The sequence below is a fragment of the Scyliorhinus canicula genome, chromosome 6, assembly GCF_902713615.1.
Source record: "Scyliorhinus canicula chromosome 6, sScyCan1.1, whole genome shotgun sequence".
Taxonomy (NCBI): Eukaryota; Metazoa; Chordata; class Chondrichthyes; order Carcharhiniformes; family Scyliorhinidae; genus Scyliorhinus; species Scyliorhinus canicula.
Window position 1 is genome coordinate 26,646,908 of NC_052151.1, and position 23,435 is coordinate 26,670,342.

A 23,435-nucleotide genomic window follows, 5' to 3' on the forward strand; every position below is an offset into this window, starting at 1 on the left:
TCCCTCAACCAAGTCTCAGTAATACCAATAACATCATATTCCCAGGTACTAATCCAAGCCCTAAGTTAATCTGCCTTACCTGCCACACTTCTCGCATTAAAACAAATGCACCTCAGACCACCTGTCCCTTTGCGTTCATCATCTCTTCCCTGTCTACTCTTCCCCTTAGTCACAATGAGTTTATTATCTAGTACCTTACTGGCTTTAGTTGCTGCGTCTTTAGTGACCTCTAACTTCCTAATCTGGTTCCCACCCCCCTGCCAGATTAGTTTAAAACCTCCCCAACATTGTTAGCAAAAGCACCCCTTGGATATTGGTTCCAGTCCTGCCCAGGTGTAGACCATCCGATTTGTAATGGTCCTACCACCCCCAGAACCGGTTGCAATGTCCCAAAAATCTGAACCCCTCCCTCCTGCACCATCTCTCAAGCCACGTATTAATTCTGACTATTCTTGAATTTCTACTCTGACTGTCTTGTGGCACTGGTAGAAATCCTGAGATTACTACCTTTTGAGGTCCTACTTTTTAACTCATCTCCTAACTCCCTAAATTCGGATTGTAGAACCTCATCCCGTTTTTTCCCTATATCGTTGGTGCCTATATGCTGGCTGTTCACCCTGCCCCTTCAGTATGTCCTGCAGCCGATCTGAGACATCCCTGACCCGTGCACCCGGGAGGCAACATACCATTCGGGAATCTCGTTTTCGACAACAGAAACTCCTGTCTACTTCCCTTACGATTGAATCTCCTATGACTATACCCCTGCCAGTCTTTTTCCCACCCTTCTGTGCAGCAGAGCCAGCCACGGTGCCATGAACCTGGCTACTACTGCCTTCCCCTGGTGAGTCATCTCCCCCAACAGTATCCAAAATGGTATACGTGTTTTGGAGGGAGATGATCGCAGGGGACACCTGCACTGCCTTCCTGCTCTTTCTCTTCCTTCTGGTCACCCATTCCCTGTCTCCCTCACCAATCCTAATCTGCAGTGTGACCACCTCACTGAATGTGCTATCCACGACCTCCTCAGCATCGCAGATGCTCCAAAGTGAGTCCATCCGCAGCTCCAGAGCTGTCATGCGATCTAACAGGAGCTGCAGCTGGACACACTTCCCGCGCATGAAGGAGCCAGGGGCATCGGCCGCATCCCTGAACTCGCACATTGAGCACAAGGAGCATAACACAGGTGTGGGATCTCCTGCCATTTTTACACTTTACCTTAACTGATTACAAATGAAATGAAATGAAAATCGCGTATTGTCACAAGTAGGCTTCAAATGAAGTTACTGTGAAAAGCCCCTAGTCGCCACATTCCAGCGTCTGTTCAGGGAGGCTGGTACTGGAATTTACAAATATAATATCAAATAATGAATAAGTGAAAGGAATAATACGGGATGAATGTGCAGACTCTGCACAGACAGTGACCCAAGCGGGAATCAAACCCGGGTCCCTGGTGCTGTGAAGCAACAATGCTAACCACTACGCTATTGTGCCGTCGATAGTTGAGAGGGTAACCAGGGAAAGAGTCGGTCCCATTAAGGACAAAGGGGCCAATCTGCATGGAGCCGGAAGACATTGGTATGGCGTTAAATGAGCACTCCACATCTGTCTTCACTCAGAATTTGGAGAGAAGGCCTGTGAGGCTCTGAAACATTCTGATAGAAGGGGTGAGGAGGTATTTGAGGTTTGGTGGGCTTAAAAGTGGGCAAACCCCCAGGACCGGATGTGTTGAATTCCAGGCTACCGTGGGAGGCAGGAGGGGAAATTACAGCGCCTGTATCCCAAATGTTTAACTCCATGGGAGGTGCCAGAAGATCAGAGTACAGCTAATATGGTTCTGCTTTGCAAGAAAGGTGATAGCGATAAACCAGGGAATTACAGATCGTGAGTCTCACATTACTGGCACTGTTTGATCAGGGATAGTCAACATAGCTTTGTCTGAGGGAGGTCATGCCTAACGGATTTGATTGAATTTTACAAGGAGGTGATCGGGTATGTCGATTTATTTTTAAACGATTTTTTACGGATGTTAGCTTCACTGGCTGGGCCAGCATTTGTAGCTCATCCCTCATTGCCCTTTAGAAGGTTGTGGTGAGCTGTCGTCTTGAACCGCTGCAGTCCATGTGCTGTAGGTACATCTACTGTGCTTTTAGGGAGGGAGTTGACCCAGTGACAGTGAAGGAACGGCGATATGTTTCCAAGTCAGAACAGTAAGTGGCTTGGAGGGGAACTTCCAAGTGATGGTGTTCTCATGTATCTGCTGCCCTTGACCTTCTAAAAGGTAGTGATTGTGGGTTTGGAAGGTGCTGTCTAAGGAGCCTTTGTGAGTTCCTGCAGTGCAGCTGGTACACACTGCTTGCCACTGTGTGTGAGTGTTGGAGGGAGTGAATGCTTGTGGTAGGGGTACCAATCAAGTTGGCTGCTTTGTACTGGATGGTGTCAAGCTTCTTGAGTGTTGTTCGAACTGCAGTCATCCAGGCAAGTGGGGAGTATTTCATCACAGTCCTGACTTGTGCCTTGGAGGTGGTGGACAGGCTTTCTGGAGTCAGGAGGTGAGTTACTCACCGTAGGATTCTGAGCCTCTGAACTGCTCTTTTAGCCACAGTATTGGCTCGTCCAGTCCAATATGGCTCGTCCAGTTCAGTATTTGGTCAATGGTAACCCCCAGTGTTGACAGTGGGGGATTCAGTGATGATAATGCTATTCAATGTCAAAGGGCGATGGTTTTATTTTCTCTTAATGGAGATGGTCATTGCACTGTTGATGACCCCTACTATCACTTCACTGATGCTTGAGAGTAGACTTGATGTCGAGCTGCCGGTGTTGGACTAGGAGTAGGCACAGTAAGAAGTCTTGCAACACCAGGTTAAAGTCCAACGGGTTGGTTTGGAATCACTAGCTTTCGGAGCACAGCTCCTTCATCAGATGAGTGAAGAGGTGGGTTCGACAAACATCTATATAGAAAAAGTCAATGATGCAAGATGATTCTTTGAATGTGAGTCTTTGCAGGTGATTAAGTCTTTACAGGTCCAGATGGTGCAGCTGGAGAAAGGGATTTATCACAGGTTAAAGAGGTGTGAAGGTGTGAATTGTCTCAAGGCAGGACAGTTGGTAGGATTTTGCAAGCCCAGGCGAAATGGTGGGGGGTGAATGTAATGAGACATGAATCCAAGGTCCCGGTTGAGGCTGTACTCATGTGTGCGGAACTTGGCTATCAGTTTCTGCTCAACGATTCCGCTTGTCGCGCAAAGTCTTTGACAAGGTCCCACATGGTAGACTGATAAAGAAGGTAAAAGCACATGGGATCCAGTGTAACTTGACAAGTTGGACCAAAACTGGCATCGTAATATGAGACAGGGGGTGGTGGTAGAAGGCTGTTTGTGTGACTGAAGGTCATTGCCCAGTGGTGTACCACAAGGATCAGTGCTATGTTCCTTTATTGTTCTTGGTGTTTATATAAACAATATCAATGGGAATGTGATGGTGGTGTTAATAAGTAAGTTTGTGGTTGACACAAAGATTGAGGGTGCTTAATGGTGAGGAAGAAGGTCTTGGGTTGCAAGAAGATATAGACGGGTTGGTTAGATGGCAGATCAGTAGCAGATGAAATTTAACCCTGAAAAGTGTGAGGTGATGCACTTTGGAAGGAGTAACAACACAAGGGAGTACAAAATGAAAGGCAGGACACCAGATACGAGGAAGCTCAAAGAAACAGAGGGATCTTGGGTGTTCATCCACATATCCCTGAAGGCAGCAGGACAGGTTAATAGGGTAGTTTAGAAGGCATATGGGATACTTGCCTTTATTCGTCGTGACACACACATTAAAAGAGCAGGGAGGTTTATTGGAGCTGTACAAAACCTTGGTTTGGCCACAGCTGGAGTATTATGTGCAGTTCTGGTCACCTCACTACAGGAAGGATGTGATTGCACTGGAGAGGGTGCAGAGGAGAGTCACCAGGGTCTTGCCTGGTATGGAGGATTTGAACTCTGAAGTGAGGCTGCATTAGCTCGGGTTGTTTTCTTTCGAGCAGGGAAGGCTGTGGGGGCACCTGATTGAGGTGTATAACATTGAGGGGTCTGGACAGAGTGGATAGGAAGCAACTGTTCGCCTTGGAGGGTGAATAACAATCGGCATAATTTGAAGGTGAGTGGAGTTGAGGAAATATATTTTCACCGAGGTAGGTAGGAATCTGGAATGCACTGCCTGGGAGGATAATAGAGACGCGTAACCTCAAAAACTTTCAAAAGGTACGTGATTGGACACTTGTAGTGTCATAACATTCAAGGCTATGAACCAAGTTCTGGAAAGTTTGATGAACGTAGAATTAGCGTGGTTTTGTTGGTGCAGACTCGTGTTTGTGTGCTGTGATTCAGTAAATATCATCTGTATGCTTAAATGATGAATAATAACCTAAATTGTCGAATTTGTTTATTTTATCAAGGGGACATTATTTTCAACTGTCATTACCCAGACCTGCCTCCAGATTTCATCTTTGGAGAAGATGTGGATTTTTTGCCTGAACCCACAATGCTCCACGTGAGTTTGTTTTAGAATTTTAATGATCTGGTTGTTGCATACAGCACAATAGATTTGGAATGTAGTCTCTGAATGAGCTGACATCAGCAGGCTCTTCAGGCTGTTGTGTGATCCTTGTTTTAAATTATGCCAGTCTTTATGAAATCTATTATTTGGTTGACAGATTAAAATTTGAAGCTGCATGAACCCTCAATTTTTGGTGCAAACATTTCTTAATGAGTGAAAAGGGATGTTTTAAAGAGCTTCCTATAACAGTTGGAAGCTTGTTAATTTTATTGTTCGCTGTTTTGCATACCAACAAGGTTTGAGGAAGTGTTGCACTAAATTTGTCCTGCAGTTGACATTTTCCTTTGGAGTCAAAGCAACCTTGCATGAAAGGTTCAGCTTTTACTTTCGGATGTAGTTGTTAACATGTTTAAAGTAATTTTGAAGTTATTCATTGAGTTGAATTGACTGACCAGAAAGGGCAGCTATAAAGTTTTACAAGCAGTGTCTACTAAGTAAGTTGTTAGTTCTTGTATTTCTTATTCTGAGGATGGTATTGACACATAAGACCATAAGACATAGGAGCAGAATTAGGCCATTCGGACCAACAAGTCTGCTCCTCCATTCAATCATTCCTGATACTTTTCTCATCCCCATTCTCCTGCCTTCTCCCCATAACCCCTGATCCCCTTATTGATCGAAAACCTATTAATCTCTGTCTTAAAGACACTCTGATTTGGCTTCCACAGATTCACCACCCTCTGGCTGAAGAAGTTCCTCGTCCTCTCTGTTGTAAAAGATTGTACCTTTAGCCTGAGATTGTGTTTCTCGGCTTCTAGTTTTTCCTGCAAGTGGAAACATTCTCTCCATGTCCACCCTAGCCAGGCCACGCAGCATCTTGTAAGTTTCAATAAGATCCCTCCTCATCCTTCTAACTCCAACGAGTAGAGTACAGACCTTTGTGCCTCAACCGTTCCTCATACGACAAGTTCTTCATTCCAGGGATCATTCTTGTGAACCTCCTCTGGACCCTTTCCAAGGCCAGCACAACCTTCCTTAGATACGGGGCCCAAAACTGCTCACAATGCTCCAAATGGGGTCTGACTAGAGCCTTATGTAGCCTCAGAGGTACATCCCTGGACTTGTATCCTAGCCCTCTCGACATGAATGCTAACATTGCATTTGCCTTCTTAACTGCCGACTGAACCTGCACGTTAACCTAAAGAGAATCGTGAACAAGGAATTCCAAGTCCCTTTGTGCCTCTGATTTCCTAAGCATCTTCCCATTTAGAAAATAGTCTGTGCCTCCATTTCTCCTTCCAAAGTGCATAACCTCACACATTTCCACATTGTATTCCATCTGCCACTCCTCTGCCCACTTTCCTAGCCTGTCCAAGTCCCTCTTAAACCCACCTGCTTCCTCAATGCTACCTGCCTCTCTACAGATCTTTGTATCATCTGCAAATTTAGCAATAGTGCTTTCAGTTCCTTCTCCCAGATCATTAATGTGAAAAGTGTGGTCCCAGCATTGCAGATTGCAATTATTCTGAGAAATTGGTGGGGGCCTGTCTACTTGATTAGCTGCAATGACTGTGCTTAGTTGGAGGGTGAATATCAAGGGAGCAGAATTTTAAGTTGAGGGGATTTGAAGAAATATTTTTTCACCCAGAGGTGAATAAGGGATGGTGACACAGTGGTATTACTCTGGACTAATAATCTAGAGACCCAGGATAATGTTCTGGAGGCCTGGGTTCAGATCCTGCCGCAGAGATGGTGAAATCTGAATTGAATGAAAAATATCAGAATTACCGTGAAGCCATTGTTGTAAAAATCCATCTGGTTCACTAATGTTTTTCAGAGAGGAAATCTGCTGTCCTCTCCTGTTCTGGCCTGTAGGTGACTCCAGTGCATAATAATGTGATTGACTCTTAATTGCCCTCAGAAGCCCTGGCAAGTTAGTCAGTTGTATCAAAATCGCAAAGTCCTCCTTGCTGACATCTGGGGGTCTGTGCTAAAATTGGGAAAGCTGTCTCACAAATTAGTCAAGCAATAGCCTGACACAGCCACATTCATGGAATCATTCCTTAAAGTTAATGTCCAAGACGCCACCATCCCCATCGCTGGGTCTGTCCTGTCGGTAGGACAGCAGAAGTGGCGGCACCACGGTACACAGTTTAATTTTATTTGTTCATGGGATGTGGGCGCCACAGACTGTGCCAGCATTTATTGCCCATCCCTAATTGCCCTTGAGGGGACAGTTAAGAGTCAACCACATTGCTGTGGATCTGGAGTCACTTGTAGGCCAGACCAGGGTAAGATTTCCTTCCCTAAAGGACATTAGTGAACCAAATGGGTTTTTACGACAATCGACAACAGTTTCATGGTCATTATTAGACTTGTAATTCCAGATTTTGATCTCGGATCCCCAGAACATAACTGCTAGACTGGATATGCGAGGAACTAACATGGGGAAAAACCATACTTGACCTCATCACCTGCCTACCTGTCACAGATGTACCTGCTCATGACTGTTGGTAGGCGTGGCCACTGCACAGTCCTTGTGGAAATAAAATCCAGTCTTCACATTGACGATGCCTCTGTTGTGTTGTGGCACACTATCACTGTGCTAAATAGGATATATTTCGAACAGATCTAGGAACTCGAGACTGGGAAATCATGAGGGACACAGGAGAAACAGGAGGCAGTCATTCGGCCTATCAAGCCTACTCTGCCATTCATTATGATCATGGCCGATCATTGAGTTCAATACCCTGATCCCACCTTCTCTCTCTCTCTCTCTCTCTCCCCCCCCCTCCCCCCCGCCGCCGCCATATCCTTTGATGCCTTTTTCCCCAAGTGCTATATCTAATTCCTTCTTGAAATTAAACAATGTTTTCACCTCAACTACTTTTTATGATACTGAATTCTACATGTTCACCACTCTCTGGGTGAAGAAATTTCTCCTCACCTCAGTCCTAAAAAATTTACCCTTTATCCTCAAACTATGATGCCTAGTTCTGGACTCTCCCACCATCGGGAACATCCTTTCTGAATCCACCCTACCTAATCCTTTTTTTTTAAAGGGGCAATTTAGCATGGCCAATTCACCTGCCCTGCACATCTTTGGGTTGTGGGGTGAGAACCATGCAGACACAGCGTGAATGTGCAAACTCCACACAGGGCATTGACCCGGGGCTGGGATCAAACCCAGGGCATAGGTACTGTGAGGCAGTAGTGCTAACCCCTCACCACCACGCCACCCTACCCTGCCTAATCCTGTTATAATTTTGTAAGTTGCTATGAGATCACCCTCCCCCCCCCCCCGCCTCACTTTTCTACACTCCAATGAATATAATCCTAACTAATTTAGTCACTCCTCATACTGGTTTAGCACACTGGGCTAAATCGCTGGCTTTTAAAGCAGACCAAAGCAGGCCAGCAGCACGGTTCAATTCCCGTACCAGCCTCCCCGAACAGGCGTCGGAATGTGGCGACTAGGGGCTTTTCACAGTAACTTCATTTGAAGCCTACTCGTGACAATAAGCGATTCTTCTAAGTCCATCCCGCCATCCTAGGAATCAACCTGGTAAACATTCGCAGCACTCCCTCATAGCAAGTACATCCCTTCCTCAGATAAGGACATTAAAACTGCGCACTGGACAGCATGGTAGCACACTGGCTAGCACTGTTGCCTCACAACGCCAGGGTCCCAGGTTTGATTCCCTCTTGGTTCACTGTCTGCGGAATCTGCACGTTCTCCCCATGTCTGCGTGGGTTTCCTCCCAGGTGTTCCAGTTTCCTCCCATAAGTCCTAAAGACGTGCTGTTAGGTATTTTGGGCATTCTGAATTCTCCCTGTGTACCTGAACAGGCGACGGAATGTGGAGACTGGGGGCTTTTCACAATAACTTCATTTCAATGTTGGTGTAAGCCTAATTGTGACAATAATAAAGATTATTATTACAATGTGCCAGGTGTGGCCTCATGAATGTCCTATACAATTGTTAGTAAAATATCCCTATTCTTAGCCTCAATTCTTCTCGCTATGAAAGCAAGCGCCATTTGTCTCCTTTACTGCCTGCTGTACCTGTGTACTTACTTTCAGCGACTGATACAAAAGGACACCAAGGTCTTGCTGAGTATCCACCTCTCTCAATTTACACCCATTCAAATAATAATATGCCTTCCTATTTTAACTTCACATTTATCCACATTTTCCTGCATGTGCCCACTCACTCAGCCTGTCCAAATCCTGCTGAAGCATCTATGCATCCTCGTCACAGTTTGCCCTCCTACCCAACTTTGTATCGCCTGCACATTTGGAAATACTACATTTCGTTCCCTAATCCAAATAATGAATATATCATGTGAACACTTGGGGTCCTAGCACAGATCCCTGCGATACCCAACTAGTTACTGCCTGCCAATTGGAAAAAGACCCATTTATTCCAACTTTTTGCTTCATCTCTGCTAACCAGCTTTCTATCCATCTCAAGACACTATCCGCAATCCCATGCGCTTGAACTTTTCATAGTAACCTGCTATGTGAGACTTTGTCGAAAGCCTTCTGGAAGTCTAAATAAACCACATTCACTTGGTCTCCCACGTCAACTCTACTAGTTACATCTTCAAAGAATTCCAATAGATTTATCAAGCATGATTTCCCTTTAATTTTGTTTGATCATACCACTGCTTTCCAAATGCTATGCTATGAAATCCTTGATAATGGACTCTAGCAACTTCCCTACTCCCGATGTTAGGCTCACTGGACTGTAGTTCCCTGTTTTCTCTCTGCCTCCATTTTTGAATAGCAAGGTTATATTAGCTACTTTCCAATCTGTAGGAACCATTCCAGAGTCCAAAGAATATTGGAAAATGACCACCAATGGATCTACTATTTCTAGGGCTACTTCCTTACGGGATGAAGATTCAGGCTTTGGAGATTTATCTGCCTTCAATGCCATTCATTTCTCAAAAATCATTTCTCTACTAATACTAATTTCCTTCAGCTCCTCACTATTTCTCAAATCCCCCGGCACATTATTCATGTCTTCCTTTGTGAAAACAGAAGCAAAGTACGAATTTAGTTCCTCAGCCATTTCTTTGTTCCCCATTGTGAATTCCCGTTTCTGACCATCAAGGGCCTGCGTTCATTTTTATCAAGTTTTTTTCTCTTTACATACCATTGGAAACTTTTACAGTCAGTTTTTATGTTCCCCGCTAGCGTACAATTTGAATTGTATTTTCCCATTCTTAATCAATTTGTTGATCTACCTTTGCTGAATTTTAAATTGTTCCCAATCCTCCAATTATTTTCTTGCTAACTTGTATGCCTCTTCTTTGAATCTAATAGTATCTCTAATTTCCCTTGTAAGCCATAGTTTTGCCATGGTCCCTTTCTACTCTTGCGCCAGATAGGAATAAATAATTTTTGGAGTTCACCTATTTGTGCCTTGAATGCTTGCCATTCGTTATCTGTGGGACATCAACAGCAGCAGATTGTACTGAACCAGAATCTGTATCCTCATGACCTGGCACATTCCCCATTCTACCGTAACCACCAAGCTAGAGGATCAAACCTGGTTCAATGAAGAGTGCAGGAGGGTATGTCGGGACCAACACCAGATGTACCTAAAAATGAAGCAAGAACAGAGAATGGGGGGAAAAATCAGATCTGGAAGCATCTGTGGGGAAAGAAAACAGAGTTTTTTTTTTTTTGTTTTTTAAAAATAAATTTAGAGTACCCAATTATTTTTTCCAATTAAGGGGCAATTTAGCGTGGCCAATCCACCTATCCTGCACATCTTTGGGTTGTGGGGGTGAAACCCACGCAGACATGGGGAGAATGTGCAAACTCCTGACGGACAGTGACCCAGAGCCGGGATTCGAACCCGGGTCCTCAGCACTGTAGGCAGCAATGCTAACCACTGTGCCACCGTGCTGCCCTAAGAAAACAGAGTTAACGTTTCAAGTCTTCTGACCCTTCTTCAGACCTAGATGGATAATGTGTTAAATATTAAACTGTAGCTGTCAGAGATTATAACAATATGTCGCAACCTTAAGAACAAACGACAGATGGCCCTCAATGTTGAGTCCTTAGGGCTGTAACATACCTAATTGGAAGTAGAAATGCTGCTCCTTCAGCTTGCGTTCGGCTTCTCTGGAGCATAGCAGGGCATGTGGACATGAGAGCAAGATACTGAGTTAAAAGCGACAAAGTTAGGGGTCATGCTTGCAATCGGATTTGATTTATTGTCACATGTACCAAGGTACAGTGAATAGTATTGTTCTGCATACAGTCCAGACAGATCGTTCCATACATGAAAAAACATAGGACATGCATAAATACACAATGTAAATACATAGGAAGAGGAATCAGGGTAGCATACGGAGTGTGGTACTACTCAGTGGAGAAGATGTGTGAAGAGATCGGTTCAGTCCATAAGAGGGTCATTCAGGAGTATAGTAAAAGCGGGGAAGAAACTGCTTTTGAACCTGTTAATCTGTGTTCTCAGACTTTTGTATCTCCTGCCCGATAGAAGAAGTTGTAGGAGAGAATCAGGATAATTTATTATGCTTCCCATTTTCCCAAGGCAGGGGGAGGTGTAGACAGGATGCGAGACAGGTTCGCGTGATGGACTGAGCTGTGTTCCCGACTCTCTGTAGTTTCTTATGGTCTTAGGCCGAGCAGTTGCCATACCAAGCTGTGATGCAGCCAGATAGGATGCTTTCAATGGTGCATCTGTAAAAGTTGGTAAGGGTTAATGCATCATATTGACTGGTGAGCATGAGGTCAAGCAGGTTTATCCTTATTCTGGTTCGCTCACCACATGCTGCAGATAGATATGCTCTTAGGACTCGGCTAGCTTGGTCATTGGTGGTGATTACAGAGCCATTTTAGTCCCCCATTTTAGACATTGAAGTCCCCCACACAGAATACAGTGTTTCTTCCCAATAGTGTTTAACATGGAGGAATATTGACTCATCAGCTGAGCGATTTGGTAGGTAATAATAATCTTTATTACTGTCACAAGGAGGCTTACATTAACAATGCAATGAAGTTACTGTGAAAAGCCCCTAGTCGCCACATTCCGGCGCCTGTTTGGGTACACAGAGGGAGAATTCAGAATGTCCAATTCACCTAACAGCACGTCTTCCGGGACTTGTGGGGGGGAAACTGGAGCACCCGGAGGAAACCCACGTAGACATGGGGAAAATGTGCAAACTCCACATAGACAGACAGTTACCCAAGGTCGGAATCAAACCCGGCTCCCTGTGTTATGGCCAGGGTTTAGAAAGCTCCAAAAAACTTCTCATTAACACTACACCCTGTATGCTTCATCCGATGCCATTGCTTATGTCGTTATATCGTATATCTTGTGTTGCCCTATTATGTTTTTTCTTGTATTTTCTTGAATTGTGTTTAATTCCCTTTACTTCCATGTACTGAACGATCTGTTGAGCTGCTTGCAGAAAAATACTTTTCACTGTACCTCGGTACACGTGACAATAAACAAATCCAATCCATGTTATTTTCTGTTTTGGTGTTATTTTCTGTTTTGGATATTTTTTGAAAATCTCAATAAAAATTATTTAAAAAAAAAAAAAAATCTAATCCAATCCAAGTATATCATGGAGTTTACCTGACCCACAACTGTTTTTAGATTTTTTTTTAGAGAAATACAGCACAGAACAGACCCTTTGGCCCATGATGTTGTGTCAAACTTTTGTCATAGGTTAATCATAGATCATAGAATTTTGGACACTAAGGGCAATTTATCATGGCCAATCCACCCAACCTGCACATCTTTGGACTGTGGGAGGAAACCGGAGCACCCGGAGGAAACCCACGCACACACTGGAAGGATGTGCAGACCCCACACAGACAGTGACCCAAGCTGGAATCGAACCTGGGACCCTGGAGCTGTGAAGCAATTGTGCTAGCCACAATGCTACCATGCTGCCCTTAAGAACAAATTAATCTACACTCCATTATTCTACCATAATCCATGTACCTATCCAATAGCTGCTTGTAGGTCCCTAACGTTTCCGACTCAACTACTTCCACAGGCAGTGCATTCCATGCCCCCACTACTCTCTGGGTAAAGAATCTACCTCTGAAATCCCGCCTATATCTTCTACCATTCACCTTAAATTTATGTCCCCTTGTAATGGTTTGTTCCACCCGGGGAAAAAGTTTCTGACTGTCTATCTATTCCCCTGATCATCTTATAAACCTTTATCAAGTCGCCCCCTCATCCTTCTCTGTTCTGATGAGAAAAGGCCGAGCACCCTCGACCTTTCCTCATAAGACCTACTCTCCATTCCAGGCAACATCCTGGTAAATCTCCTTTGCATCTTTTCCAAAGCTTCCACATCCGTCCTAAAATGAGGCGACCAGAACTGCACACAGTACTCCAGATGTGGCCTTACCAAGGTTTTGTACAGCTGCATCATCACCTCACGGCTCTTAAATTCAATCCCTCTGCTAATGAACGCGAGCACACCATAGGCCTTCTTCACAGCTCTATCCACTTGAGTGGCAACTTTCAAAGATCTATGAACACAGACCCCAAGATCTCTCTGCTCCTCCACATTGCCAAGAACCCTACCGTTAACCCTGTATTCCGCATTCATATTTGTCCTTCCAAAATGGACAACCTCACACTTTTCAGGGTTAAACTCCATCTGCCACTTCTCAGCCCAGCTCTGCATCCTATCTCTGTCTCTTTGCAGCCGACAACAGCCTCACTATCCACTATCTACAACTCCACCAATTTACTGGCCCACCCTTCAACTCCCTCATCCAAGCCATTAATGAAAATCACAAACAGCAGAGGACCCAGAACTGATCCCTGTATACGCCACTGGTAACTGGGTTCCAGGCTGAATATTTGCCATCCACCACCACTCTGACTTCTATCGGTTAGCCAGTTCGTTATCCAACTGGCCAAATTTCCCACTGTCCCATGCCTCCTTACTTTCTGCATAAGCCTACTAAAATCCATGTACACCACATCTACTGCTTCACCTTCATCCACGTGCTTGGTCACCTCCTCAAAAAATTCAATAAGAGGCAAGATGTACCACTCTCCAATCTGTGCTGACTATCCCTAATCAAGCAGTGTCTTTCCAGATGCACAGAAATCCTATCCCTCAGTACCCTTTCCATTACATTGCCTACCACCAAAGTAAGACTAACTGGCCTGAAATTCCCAGGGTTATCCCTATTCCCTTTTTTGAAAAGGGGCACAACATTCTCCTGGTACCACCCCTGTTGACAGTGAGGACGAAAAGATCATTGTCAACGGTTCTGCAATTTCATCTCTTGCTTCCATAAAATCCTTGGATATATCCCGTCAGGCCCGGGGGACTTGTCCATCCCAAAGTTTTTCAAAATGCCCAGCACATCTTCCTTCCTAACAAGTATCTCCTCGAGCTTACCAGTCTGTTTCACACTATCCTCTCCAGCAATATGGCCCTTCTCATTCGTAAATACTGAAGAAAAGTACTCGTTCAAGACCTCCCCTATCTCTTCTGACTCAATACACAATCTCCCGCTACTGTCCTGATCGGACCCACCCTCGCTCGAGTCATTCTCATATTTCTCACATATGTATAAAAGGCCTTGGGGTTTTCCTTGATTCTACCCGCCAAAGATTTTTCATGCCCTCTCTTAGCTCTCCTAATCCCTTTCTTCAGTTCCCTCCTGGCTATCTTGTATCCTTCAAGCGAACTGTCTGAACCTTGTTTCCTCAGCCTTGCATAAGTATCCTTCTTCCTCTTAACAAGGCATTCAACCTCTCTTGTCAACCATGGTTCCCTTACTCGACCATCTCTTCCCTGCCTGAGAGGGACATACATATCAAGGACACATAGTGTCTGTTCCTTGAACAAGTTCCACATTTTAAATGTGTCCTTCCCTGATAGCCTATGTTCCCAACTTATGCACTTCAGTTCTTGTCTGACAGCATCGTATTTACCCTTCCCCCAATTGTAAACCTTGCCCTGTTGCACACACCTATCCCTCCATTACTAAAGTGAAAGTCACAGAATTGTGGTCACTATCTCCAAAATGCTCCCCCACTAACAAATCTATCACTTGCCCTGGTTCATTACCAAGTATCAAATCCAATATGGCCTCCCCTCTGGTCGGACAATCTACATACTGTGTTAGAAAAGCTTCCTGGACACACTGCACAAACACCACCCATCCAAACTATTTGATCTAAATATGTATGTCCTGTACAGAAAAATCATAAGATCAGAAGTAGGAATGTTCACTGATGATTACAAAATGTTTCGCACCATACGCAACTCCTCCAATGAAGCAATCCATGCCTAAATGCAATAAGACCTGGACAATATCCAGGTTTAGGCTGGCAAGTGCCAGGCAATGGCCCTTCTTCCATCAAGAGAGAAGTGGACATTTAATGGCCTTACCATCGTTGAATTCTCCACTGGCAGCACAGTGGTTAGCACTGTTACTTTGTAGCGCCAGGACCTAGAATTGATTCTCAGCTTGGGTCACTATCTGTGCGGAGTCTGCACGTCCTCCCCGTGTGTGCGTGGGTTTCCTCCGGGTGCTCCGGTTTCCTCCCACAGTCCAAAGATGTGCAGATTAGGTGGATTGGCCATGATAAATTGCTCTTAGTGTCCAAAATTGCCCTTAGTGTTGGGTGGGGTTACTGGGTTATGGGGATAGGGTGGAGGTGTTGACCTTGAGTAGGGTGCTCTTTCCAAGAGCCGGTGCAGACACGATGGGCCGAATGGCCTCCTGCACTGTAAATTCTATGATAATCTATAATAAGCCTACATGTGACACTCATTAAGATTATTATATCAACATCCTGGGGATTACCAATGACCAGAAACTGAACTTGACTTTGCATATAAATACTGTGGTTGCAAGAGCAGGTGAGAGGCTCAGAATGCAGGCAGCAACTCGCATCCTGACTCCCCAAATCCTGTCTACCATCTGCAACTCAGGAGCATGATGGAACATTCGCCACTTGCCTGGATGAGTGTAACCCCAACAACACTTCAAAAACTTGACACCATCCAGGACACAGTAGCCTTCTTGATTGGCACCCTATCCACAAACATTAAAGCTCTCCAACATCAGCTCACAATGGCAGCAGTGTGTACCATCTACAAGATGCATTGCAGGAACTCACCAAGCTTCCTTAACAGCACATTCCAAAACCCCAACCACCTAGAAGGACAACGGCAGCTGTTATATACATGAAAACACCATGACTTGGAAGTTCTCCGCCAAGCCACAGACCATCCTAACTTGGAAATATATTACATTCCTTTACTGTCGTCTGGTCAAACTCCTGGAGCTCCCTCCTTAACTGCATAGCTCGTGGACTGTAGCAGTTCAAGAAGGCAGCTTGCTCCTACCTTCCCAAGGGCTGTTCGGTAGGGGCAATAATTGCTGACCGAGCCAATGACACCCATATGCCGTGAATATATTTTTAAAACCAATTTTAGGTGCCGCATTTCACAACATTGACCCAGTGGCAATGCAGAAATTATGATATAGTTCCACAGCTGCCATGGTCTATCTACAATCTGGATTTGATGTTGTAAATGTAGAGGTGGAGGGAGATCCATCCAAGTTACTGAGTTGAGCACCAAAATCAAGTATCACACTTCAGTGTATTACTGAAGGAGTGCTGTACCAAACTGTATTTTGGATGGAACGTTCAGTTGAGACCCAATATGCCTACTTTGACGAGAAGTTATCCCTGCAGTTCTGGTCAATATTCACCCTTCAATCAATGTCACAAAAGTAGATTATCTGATCATTATTTCATTGCTGTTTGTGGGAGTCTGCGGTGCACAAATGCTGTGTTTCCTATACTACAATAGTGACTACGTAGAACATACAGTGCAGAAGGAGGCCATTCGGCCATCGGGTCTGCACCTACCCACTTAAACCCTCACTTCCACCCTATCCCCATAACCTAATAACTCCTCCTAACCTTTGTTTTTTAGTCTCCAAGGACAATTTATCATGGCCAATCCCCCAAACTGCATGTCTTTGGACTGTGGGAGGAAACCGGAGCACCCGGAGGAAACCCACGCAGACACTGGGAGAACGTGCAGACTCCGCACAGACAGTGACCCAGCGGGGAATCGAACCTGGAACCCTGGCGCTGTAAAGCCACAGTGCTATCCACTTGTGCTACCGTTCTGCCCTTCAGAGGTACTTCATTAGCTTAAAGTGCTTTGAGATGCCCAGTGATGAAAACGACTATATAAATGCAAATCTTATCTCGCAGCAAAGTAATTCTCTCGGGTCTTTTGATGAGATAAATCTGGAAAAAAAACTATTTCCACCAGCTACTGAGTCATTAAGTATAGGACATGAAATTGGAACCACTGAAATAATGAAAGGAAAGCTTTTGAGACTGTTATTGATGCAAAATGTCGTCAGGATAGGGAATGTCCAATGCAGGCACAATGAGCTGATTAGTCACTTCTGTGCAACAAGATTCTATGGTGATATCCATGGCTGTGAAATTTTATGACCACCTCGTGGACAACTGTTATAACAAAGATGAGGGGCGCGATTCACCGATCGCGGGACTAAGTGTCCGTGCCGTCATGAACGCCATCGTGTTTCATGATGGCGCGAAATGGGCGTGGGCAGTAGTGATTTTGGCCCCCACAGGGGGCCAGCACGGCTCATGAGCGGTTCACAGCGCTCCAGCCACCAATCGGTGAGCCCCGATTGCGGGCCAGACCCCATCGGATCCCCCAACCCCTCACCACACACACACACACACACATATACACACATATACACACATATACACACACATACACACATATACAGACATTTAACTGATGTAGAGATGAAATGAAATGAAAATCGCTTATTGTCACGAGTAGGCTTCAATGAAGTTACTGTGAAAGGCCCCTAGTCGACACATTCCGGCGCCTGTCCGGGGAGGCTGGTATGGGAATCGAACCGTGCTGCTGGCCTGCTTGGTCTGCTTTAAAACCAGCGATTTAGCCCAGTGAGCTAAACCAGCCCCTAACTAAACCAACCCCTGGATGCGGAAGCATGCTGAGTGCCACATCCCTACCTTCAGTCCTATCTCGGACTTCAGCATCGATGAGACTACGATTCTTCTAGCTTTCTGTCCTTGGCTTCATCAGTTGTCTGCGTGAAATCGAGAGAAAAAGCAGCTGACAGGCAGGCGGAACAAAATGTTGGGTGGCAAGAAGCTGAACAAGACCATAGCAGGAGGGTTTGGGATTTAGGAACCAGGAGCCTCAAGCAGGACCTACTTGGCCCCACAGAAGCTTTCAGCTTTTAAAACTTAATTGTTTGGGCCTCTTCTGGCCCTGCATTTTGTTTCCACACACTCACCTGAAATTGTGGCCAAATGATCTTATTAGGCCTTGATCTATAGAAGGCTGATATTCTTGCCACCTCTGAAAAGCATGCTTCTCTTTCATTAGAAAAGATCCAATAATTTTCAAATTGTTACTGATTTTGACAAAGCCTAGATCCCTCTGACAACAAGATGTCTAAGTGTTATTTTAAAAAAAGGTGTACTTTTGATTTGATAAATTAAGTGTGTTGCATACTATGCAGCTGAAGCCATTGGGTGTGAGCACTTATTTTCTTCTTCATATCAAACCAGCATGTAGAGCATTTGTCTGGTGCCTTCTGTATCCTCTTCTGTAACCTGTGGGTACAGTTATTTTTAGTGGGTAGGAAAAATTCAGTGTGTTTAAATTTACAGCTTGTGCATTATTTTATCTGTGTTTAGAATCGCGGACTAGGGACGGGTGGTACATCATATAGTCCTGTAAAAATCATTTGCTTAGGAGTTCAAATAAAGGCGTCAGAGAGTACGTTTTGCTACCCTTAACGATAACTGCCAATAGTCAATGCATTTTATGTTCAAATACTAATTACTAAAGGTTCTGTTTAACTATCTGTCATATATTTCAATGACATTTGGTGGGGCAGTGAATAATTCACAATGTGTCTGTGATTCTAGAAGAACTAATGTTACTGGTGTGGCATCATGCCAAGAACAGAGGGCATTATGCTGAAGTCCTTGTTAGGAAGCTGTTGATCTAGTGTATACCGCAGAAAGTTCTGAAGCCCGTATTGTGACTGGTTTCGTTTCAAATCTTCAAGGAATTTACTTTCGGTTGGAGTGTGCAGAAATGCGAAGTAGTTTTTATTATTGAGGTACCAGTGTGGTTTTTCTGGACTCTTCGTGCAGGAGTCACCCATGACCTTGTTCCAGTGAAATTTATTGTATTAGTTCAAACCAGCCAGTGGCTCATTTCTGGGGGGTTTTTAAATTGAAACTAGCACCTGCTTGTTTAAATACTTTGTGTGCAGTGAGTCATTGTTACATGGCAACCATTTTACCCAGCTGGCATAATTGAAGAGCCAAAGTAGGGAAGGAGTGACCACAGTGCCATAATTCTGCAAATATCACTCGAGGACAATTCTAAGAATATTACTATCATATTTTTGACAGTGCACAGGAAGAGAACACTCTGGGCATTTGCAAGTAGCTTATTTTAACAATTTTGAACAATTTGGCAAGAAATACTATTCTTTCTGGCAAGTTGATATTAAATACTGAATTTAAATGATGAGAAATTACCCAATGTTACAGGCAATTTGCATAGTTTCAACCGCAATTTTATTCATAGCAACTAATCCAATTTTTTTTTTACTGCAAACATTTTGGTAGCTCATGATGCAATTGAAATAACATTTCAAGCTCAAAATAGCATTCATTGGAGTCGAAAATTATCAAGTACAGAAAAATTTTCTTTTTACAGACATTCTGTACTGAACCTCAGTGGAAGAAATGAACAGTTTTTTGAGATACGCAAAGTAACATTTGGAAGATAATTGAGTAGAGTGGGATCACTTGACATTTTTAAAACAGCAATACTGAACCAGAAAATTACTGCAGTAGCGAGCAAAGTTAATTGCACTTTTTTACTTTACCATTTGGATCACAGTACATTTTTACCACATATAGCTGAAAAGTCAAAGCAATACTGGTGTAATAATGTTAATGATGCATCTCGGACCCCATGAATATCTTCTTAAGCAGTCCCCCAGGATTGACGATGACTTGCTTCCACTCTGGCAAGGTGAGTTCTGCGATGGCTGAATAGTTCAATCCTGGATCCGCAGGCAGGATAGACGAACTAACGTGAACGTCTTCTCCCAGGCCAATGTCCCCAGTGTTGAGGCACTGGTCATGTTCGACCAGCTGCAATGGTCAGGTACATTGTCCCCAAGCCCGAAACAAGATTACCGAAAGAAGTGCTCTACTCCGAGCTCCGAAATGGCAAGCGATCACTATGCGGGAGAGGAGGCAACATTGGTGATATCTCTTCAAGGATTTGAATGTCTGCTGTGCAGTGTTCATGTTCCTGATGCATACGGGAGGGCGGGACTATGGATGCTCTGTGGACCTTGAGCTTGCTGGTGGATTTGAGGTCTTGGTCTTTGAACGCTCTGTTTCTCAGGCGCTCGAAGACTGCGCTGGAGCATTGGAGGCCACGCTGGGCTTCATCGTCGATGACTACTCATGACGAGAGAAGGCTCCCGAGGTATGGTAAATGATCCACATTGTCCAGGGGCTCACCATGGATTCTGATGGTTGGGGCAGGAGTGGGCTGATCGAGAACCTTTTGTTTTCCGGATGTTTAGTCTGAGGCCCATTCTGTCATGCTTCTGTGAATTCGTTGACGATGGTTTGTAAGTCTGCCTCTGAGTTTGCAAACACACAGATGTTGTCCACATACTTCAGCTCAAAGGCAGAAATTGGGGTGGTCTTCAGTCTCAAAGCCCTCCACTGATCCCCTCAATTCAAACTTGTTTTCCAGTCAGAGAATGTCGTACACAGGTCGCTCAGCCAGGCCACCACCCCTGGTGGCTTTGTCGACTGCCCTTCCAGCAAAATCCTTCAGGTAACGAGAGAGGTGAAGGCCACTATGTCTGCCTTCCTCTCCTCCATCAGCTCCAGAATTCACTATACCCTACCACCATAGGGTCCGTCCCACCCTCTACCCCCACAATCTTTGATAGCGTTCCAAACATCTCCCCGTATCTCTCCAACTTCTCCCAGCCCCAGAACGTGTGCATGTAATTTTCTGGTCCTTGCCCAAAATTCTCACACTGGTCTGCCACTCCCTGGAAGAACCCACTCATCCTCTCCTGAGTCATATGCACCCGATGCACCACCTTAAACTGAATCAAACTTATTCTCGCACAGAAGGAGATTGAATTCACCTGCGCATCACCTCACTCCACACTCCCCATCCTATCTCCTCCCATTTCCCCTTCATCCTCACCACCTTTGCTGCCCCCTGCTCCCCCAACCACCCATGTATATCCCCAATCTTACTCTCCCCTTCTACATCCGGGAGAAGCAACTGCTCCAACAGGGTATATGCAGACACAGGGAGAACGTGCAGACAGTGACCCAAGCTGGGAATCGAACCTGGGACCCTGGCACTGTGAAGCAACAATCCTAACTGCTGTGCTACCGTGCCGGAGTGGAATACAATGTGGAAAAGTGAGAGGTTATACACTTTGGTACGAAGAATAGAGGCGTAGATTATTTTCTAAATAGGGAAAGGCTTCGGGAATCTGAAGCACAAAGGGACCTTGGAGTCCTCGTTCAGGATTCTCTTAAGGTTGACATGCAGATTCAATTGACAGCTAGGAAGGCAAATGCAATGTTAGCATTCATTTCGAGATGATGAGAATACAAGAGCAGCGATGTACTGCTGAAACTGTGTAAGGCTCTGTTCAGACCCCATTTAGAATAATGTGAACAGTTTTGGGACCCGTTTCTAAGGAAGGATTTGCTGACCTTGAAGGGGATCCAGAGGAGGCTACAAGAATGATCCCTGGATTGAACAGCTTGTCGTGTGAGGAATGGTTGAGGACTCTGGGTCTCTACTCGATAGGAATTTAGAAGGATGAGGGAGAATCTCATTGAAACTTACAGAATACTGAGGAGCATAGATAGAGTGAATATGGAGATGTTTCCACTGGCACAAGGGTCTAGAACGAGAGGGCACAGCCTCAAACTGGAAGGGCCGATCCTTTAAAACTGCGATGAGGAAGAATTATTTCAGCCAGAGGGTGGTGAATCTGTGCAACTCATTGCCGCGTGGAGGCCAAGTCACTAAGTGTTTTTCAGACAAAGTCAATTCTTGATTAATAAGAGAATCAGGAGTTTTGGAGAGAAGGCAGGAGATTAGGGATGAGAAACACATCAGCCATGATCGAATGGCCGAGCAGGCGGGATGAACCGAATGGCCTAATTCTGCTCCCATATCTGACAGTCATATGGGGCGCGATTCTCCGCACTCACGCCGGTTCGGAGAATAGCGGGCCGTGCAAATTTTCACGGCAACGCTGGTCCGACGCCCTCCCGCTATTCTCTGAACCCCGCACAAACTACACGTCGGCATTCCCGGCAAAGGCCTCGAACGCGCCCCCGTCACGACCAGAATCGCTACTTATTGGCCCCCCGCTATTCTCCAGCCCGGATGGGCCGAAGTCCCGACGTCATCACGCAATGTTTTCACGCCGGCCAACACACCTGCTTTTCAAGTTCGTCGACCAGTCGTGCTGGCTGACGAGAGCTTCGAGGAGGTGAGCGCAGCGCACCGCTCAGCGCACTGCTGGAGTCTGCCCACAACGGGGAAGGCATCCCCGTGAACGGGAGGGGGTCCAGAGCGCGGGGGACGGGGGGGAGACGGGGGGGGGGGAGTGTGGGAGACGGGGGGGGGGGGGAGTGTGGGAGACGGAGGGGGGGGGGGGGGGAGTGTGGGAGACGGAGGGGGGGGGGAGTGTGGGAGACGGAGGGGGGGGGAGTGTGGGAGACGGAGGGGGGGGGAGTGTGGGAGACGGAGGGGGGGGGAGTGTGGGAGACGGAGGGGGGGGAGTGTGGGAGACGGAGGGGGGGGGGGGGGAGTGTGGGAGACGGAGGAGGGGGGGGGAGTGTGGGAGACGGAGGAGGGGGGGGGGAGTGTGGGAGACGGAGGGGGGGGAGTGTGGGAGACGGAGGGGGGGGGGAGTGGGGAGACGGAGGGGGGGGGGAGTGTGGGAGACGGGGGGGGGGGGAGTGTGGGAGACGGAGGGGGGGGAGTGTGGGAGACGGAGGGGGGGGAGTGTGGGAGACGGAGGGGGGGGGAGTGTGGGAGACGGAGGGGGGGGGAGTGTGGGAGACGGAGGGGGGGGGAGTGTGGGAGACGGGGGGGGGGGAATGTGGGAGATGGAGGGGGGGGAGTGTGGGAGACGGAGGGGGGGGGAGAGTGTGGGAGACGGAGGGGGGGGGGGGGAGTGTGGGAGACGGAGGGGGGGGGGGGAGTGTGGGAGGCGGAGGGGGGGGGGGGAGTGTGGGAGACGGAGGGGGGGGGGAGTTGTGGGAGACGGAGGGGGAGGAGGGGGGGGGGGAGTGTGGGAGACGGAGGGGGTGGGGGGAGTGTGGAGACGGAGGGGGAGGAGGGGGGGGGGAGTGTGGGAGACAGAGGGGGGGGGAGCGTGGGAGACGGGGGGGAGCGTGGGAGCCGGAGGGGGGGGGAGCTGGGAGACGGAGGGGGGGGAGCGTGGGAGACGGAGGGGGGGGTGCGTGGGCGACGGAGGGGGGGGTGTGCGTGGGAGACGAGGGGGGGAGCGTGGGAGACGGAGGGGGGGGAGAGTGTGGGAGACGGATGGGGGGGGGGGGGAGTGTGGGAGACGGAGGGGGGGGGGGAGTGTGGGAGACGGAGGGGGGGAGTGTGGGAGACGGAGGGGGGGGGGAGTGTGGGAGACGGAGGGGGAGGAGGGGGGGGAGTGTGGGAGACGGAGGGGGGGGGGAGAGTGGGAGCGGGGGGGGGGAGCGTGGGAGA

At 46.6% G+C, this 23,435-nt stretch overlaps 1 protein-coding gene across 4 annotated transcripts in view; it reads left to right on the forward strand.

Annotated features, from left to right (window-relative positions):
- Positions 1-23,435, forward strand: part of babam2 (BRISC and BRCA1 A complex member 2) — a 318,522-nt gene that overhangs the window by 47,120 nt on the left and 247,967 nt on the right. For all 4 annotated transcript variants that reach the window (XM_038799057.1, XM_038799060.1, XM_038799059.1 and 1 more), the window contains exon 4: positions 4,442-4,536. In XM_038799057.1, the coding sequence (XP_038654985.1) occupies positions 4,442-4,536 (95 nt within the window). The remainder of the gene's footprint in view (positions 1-4,441; positions 4,537-23,435) is intronic.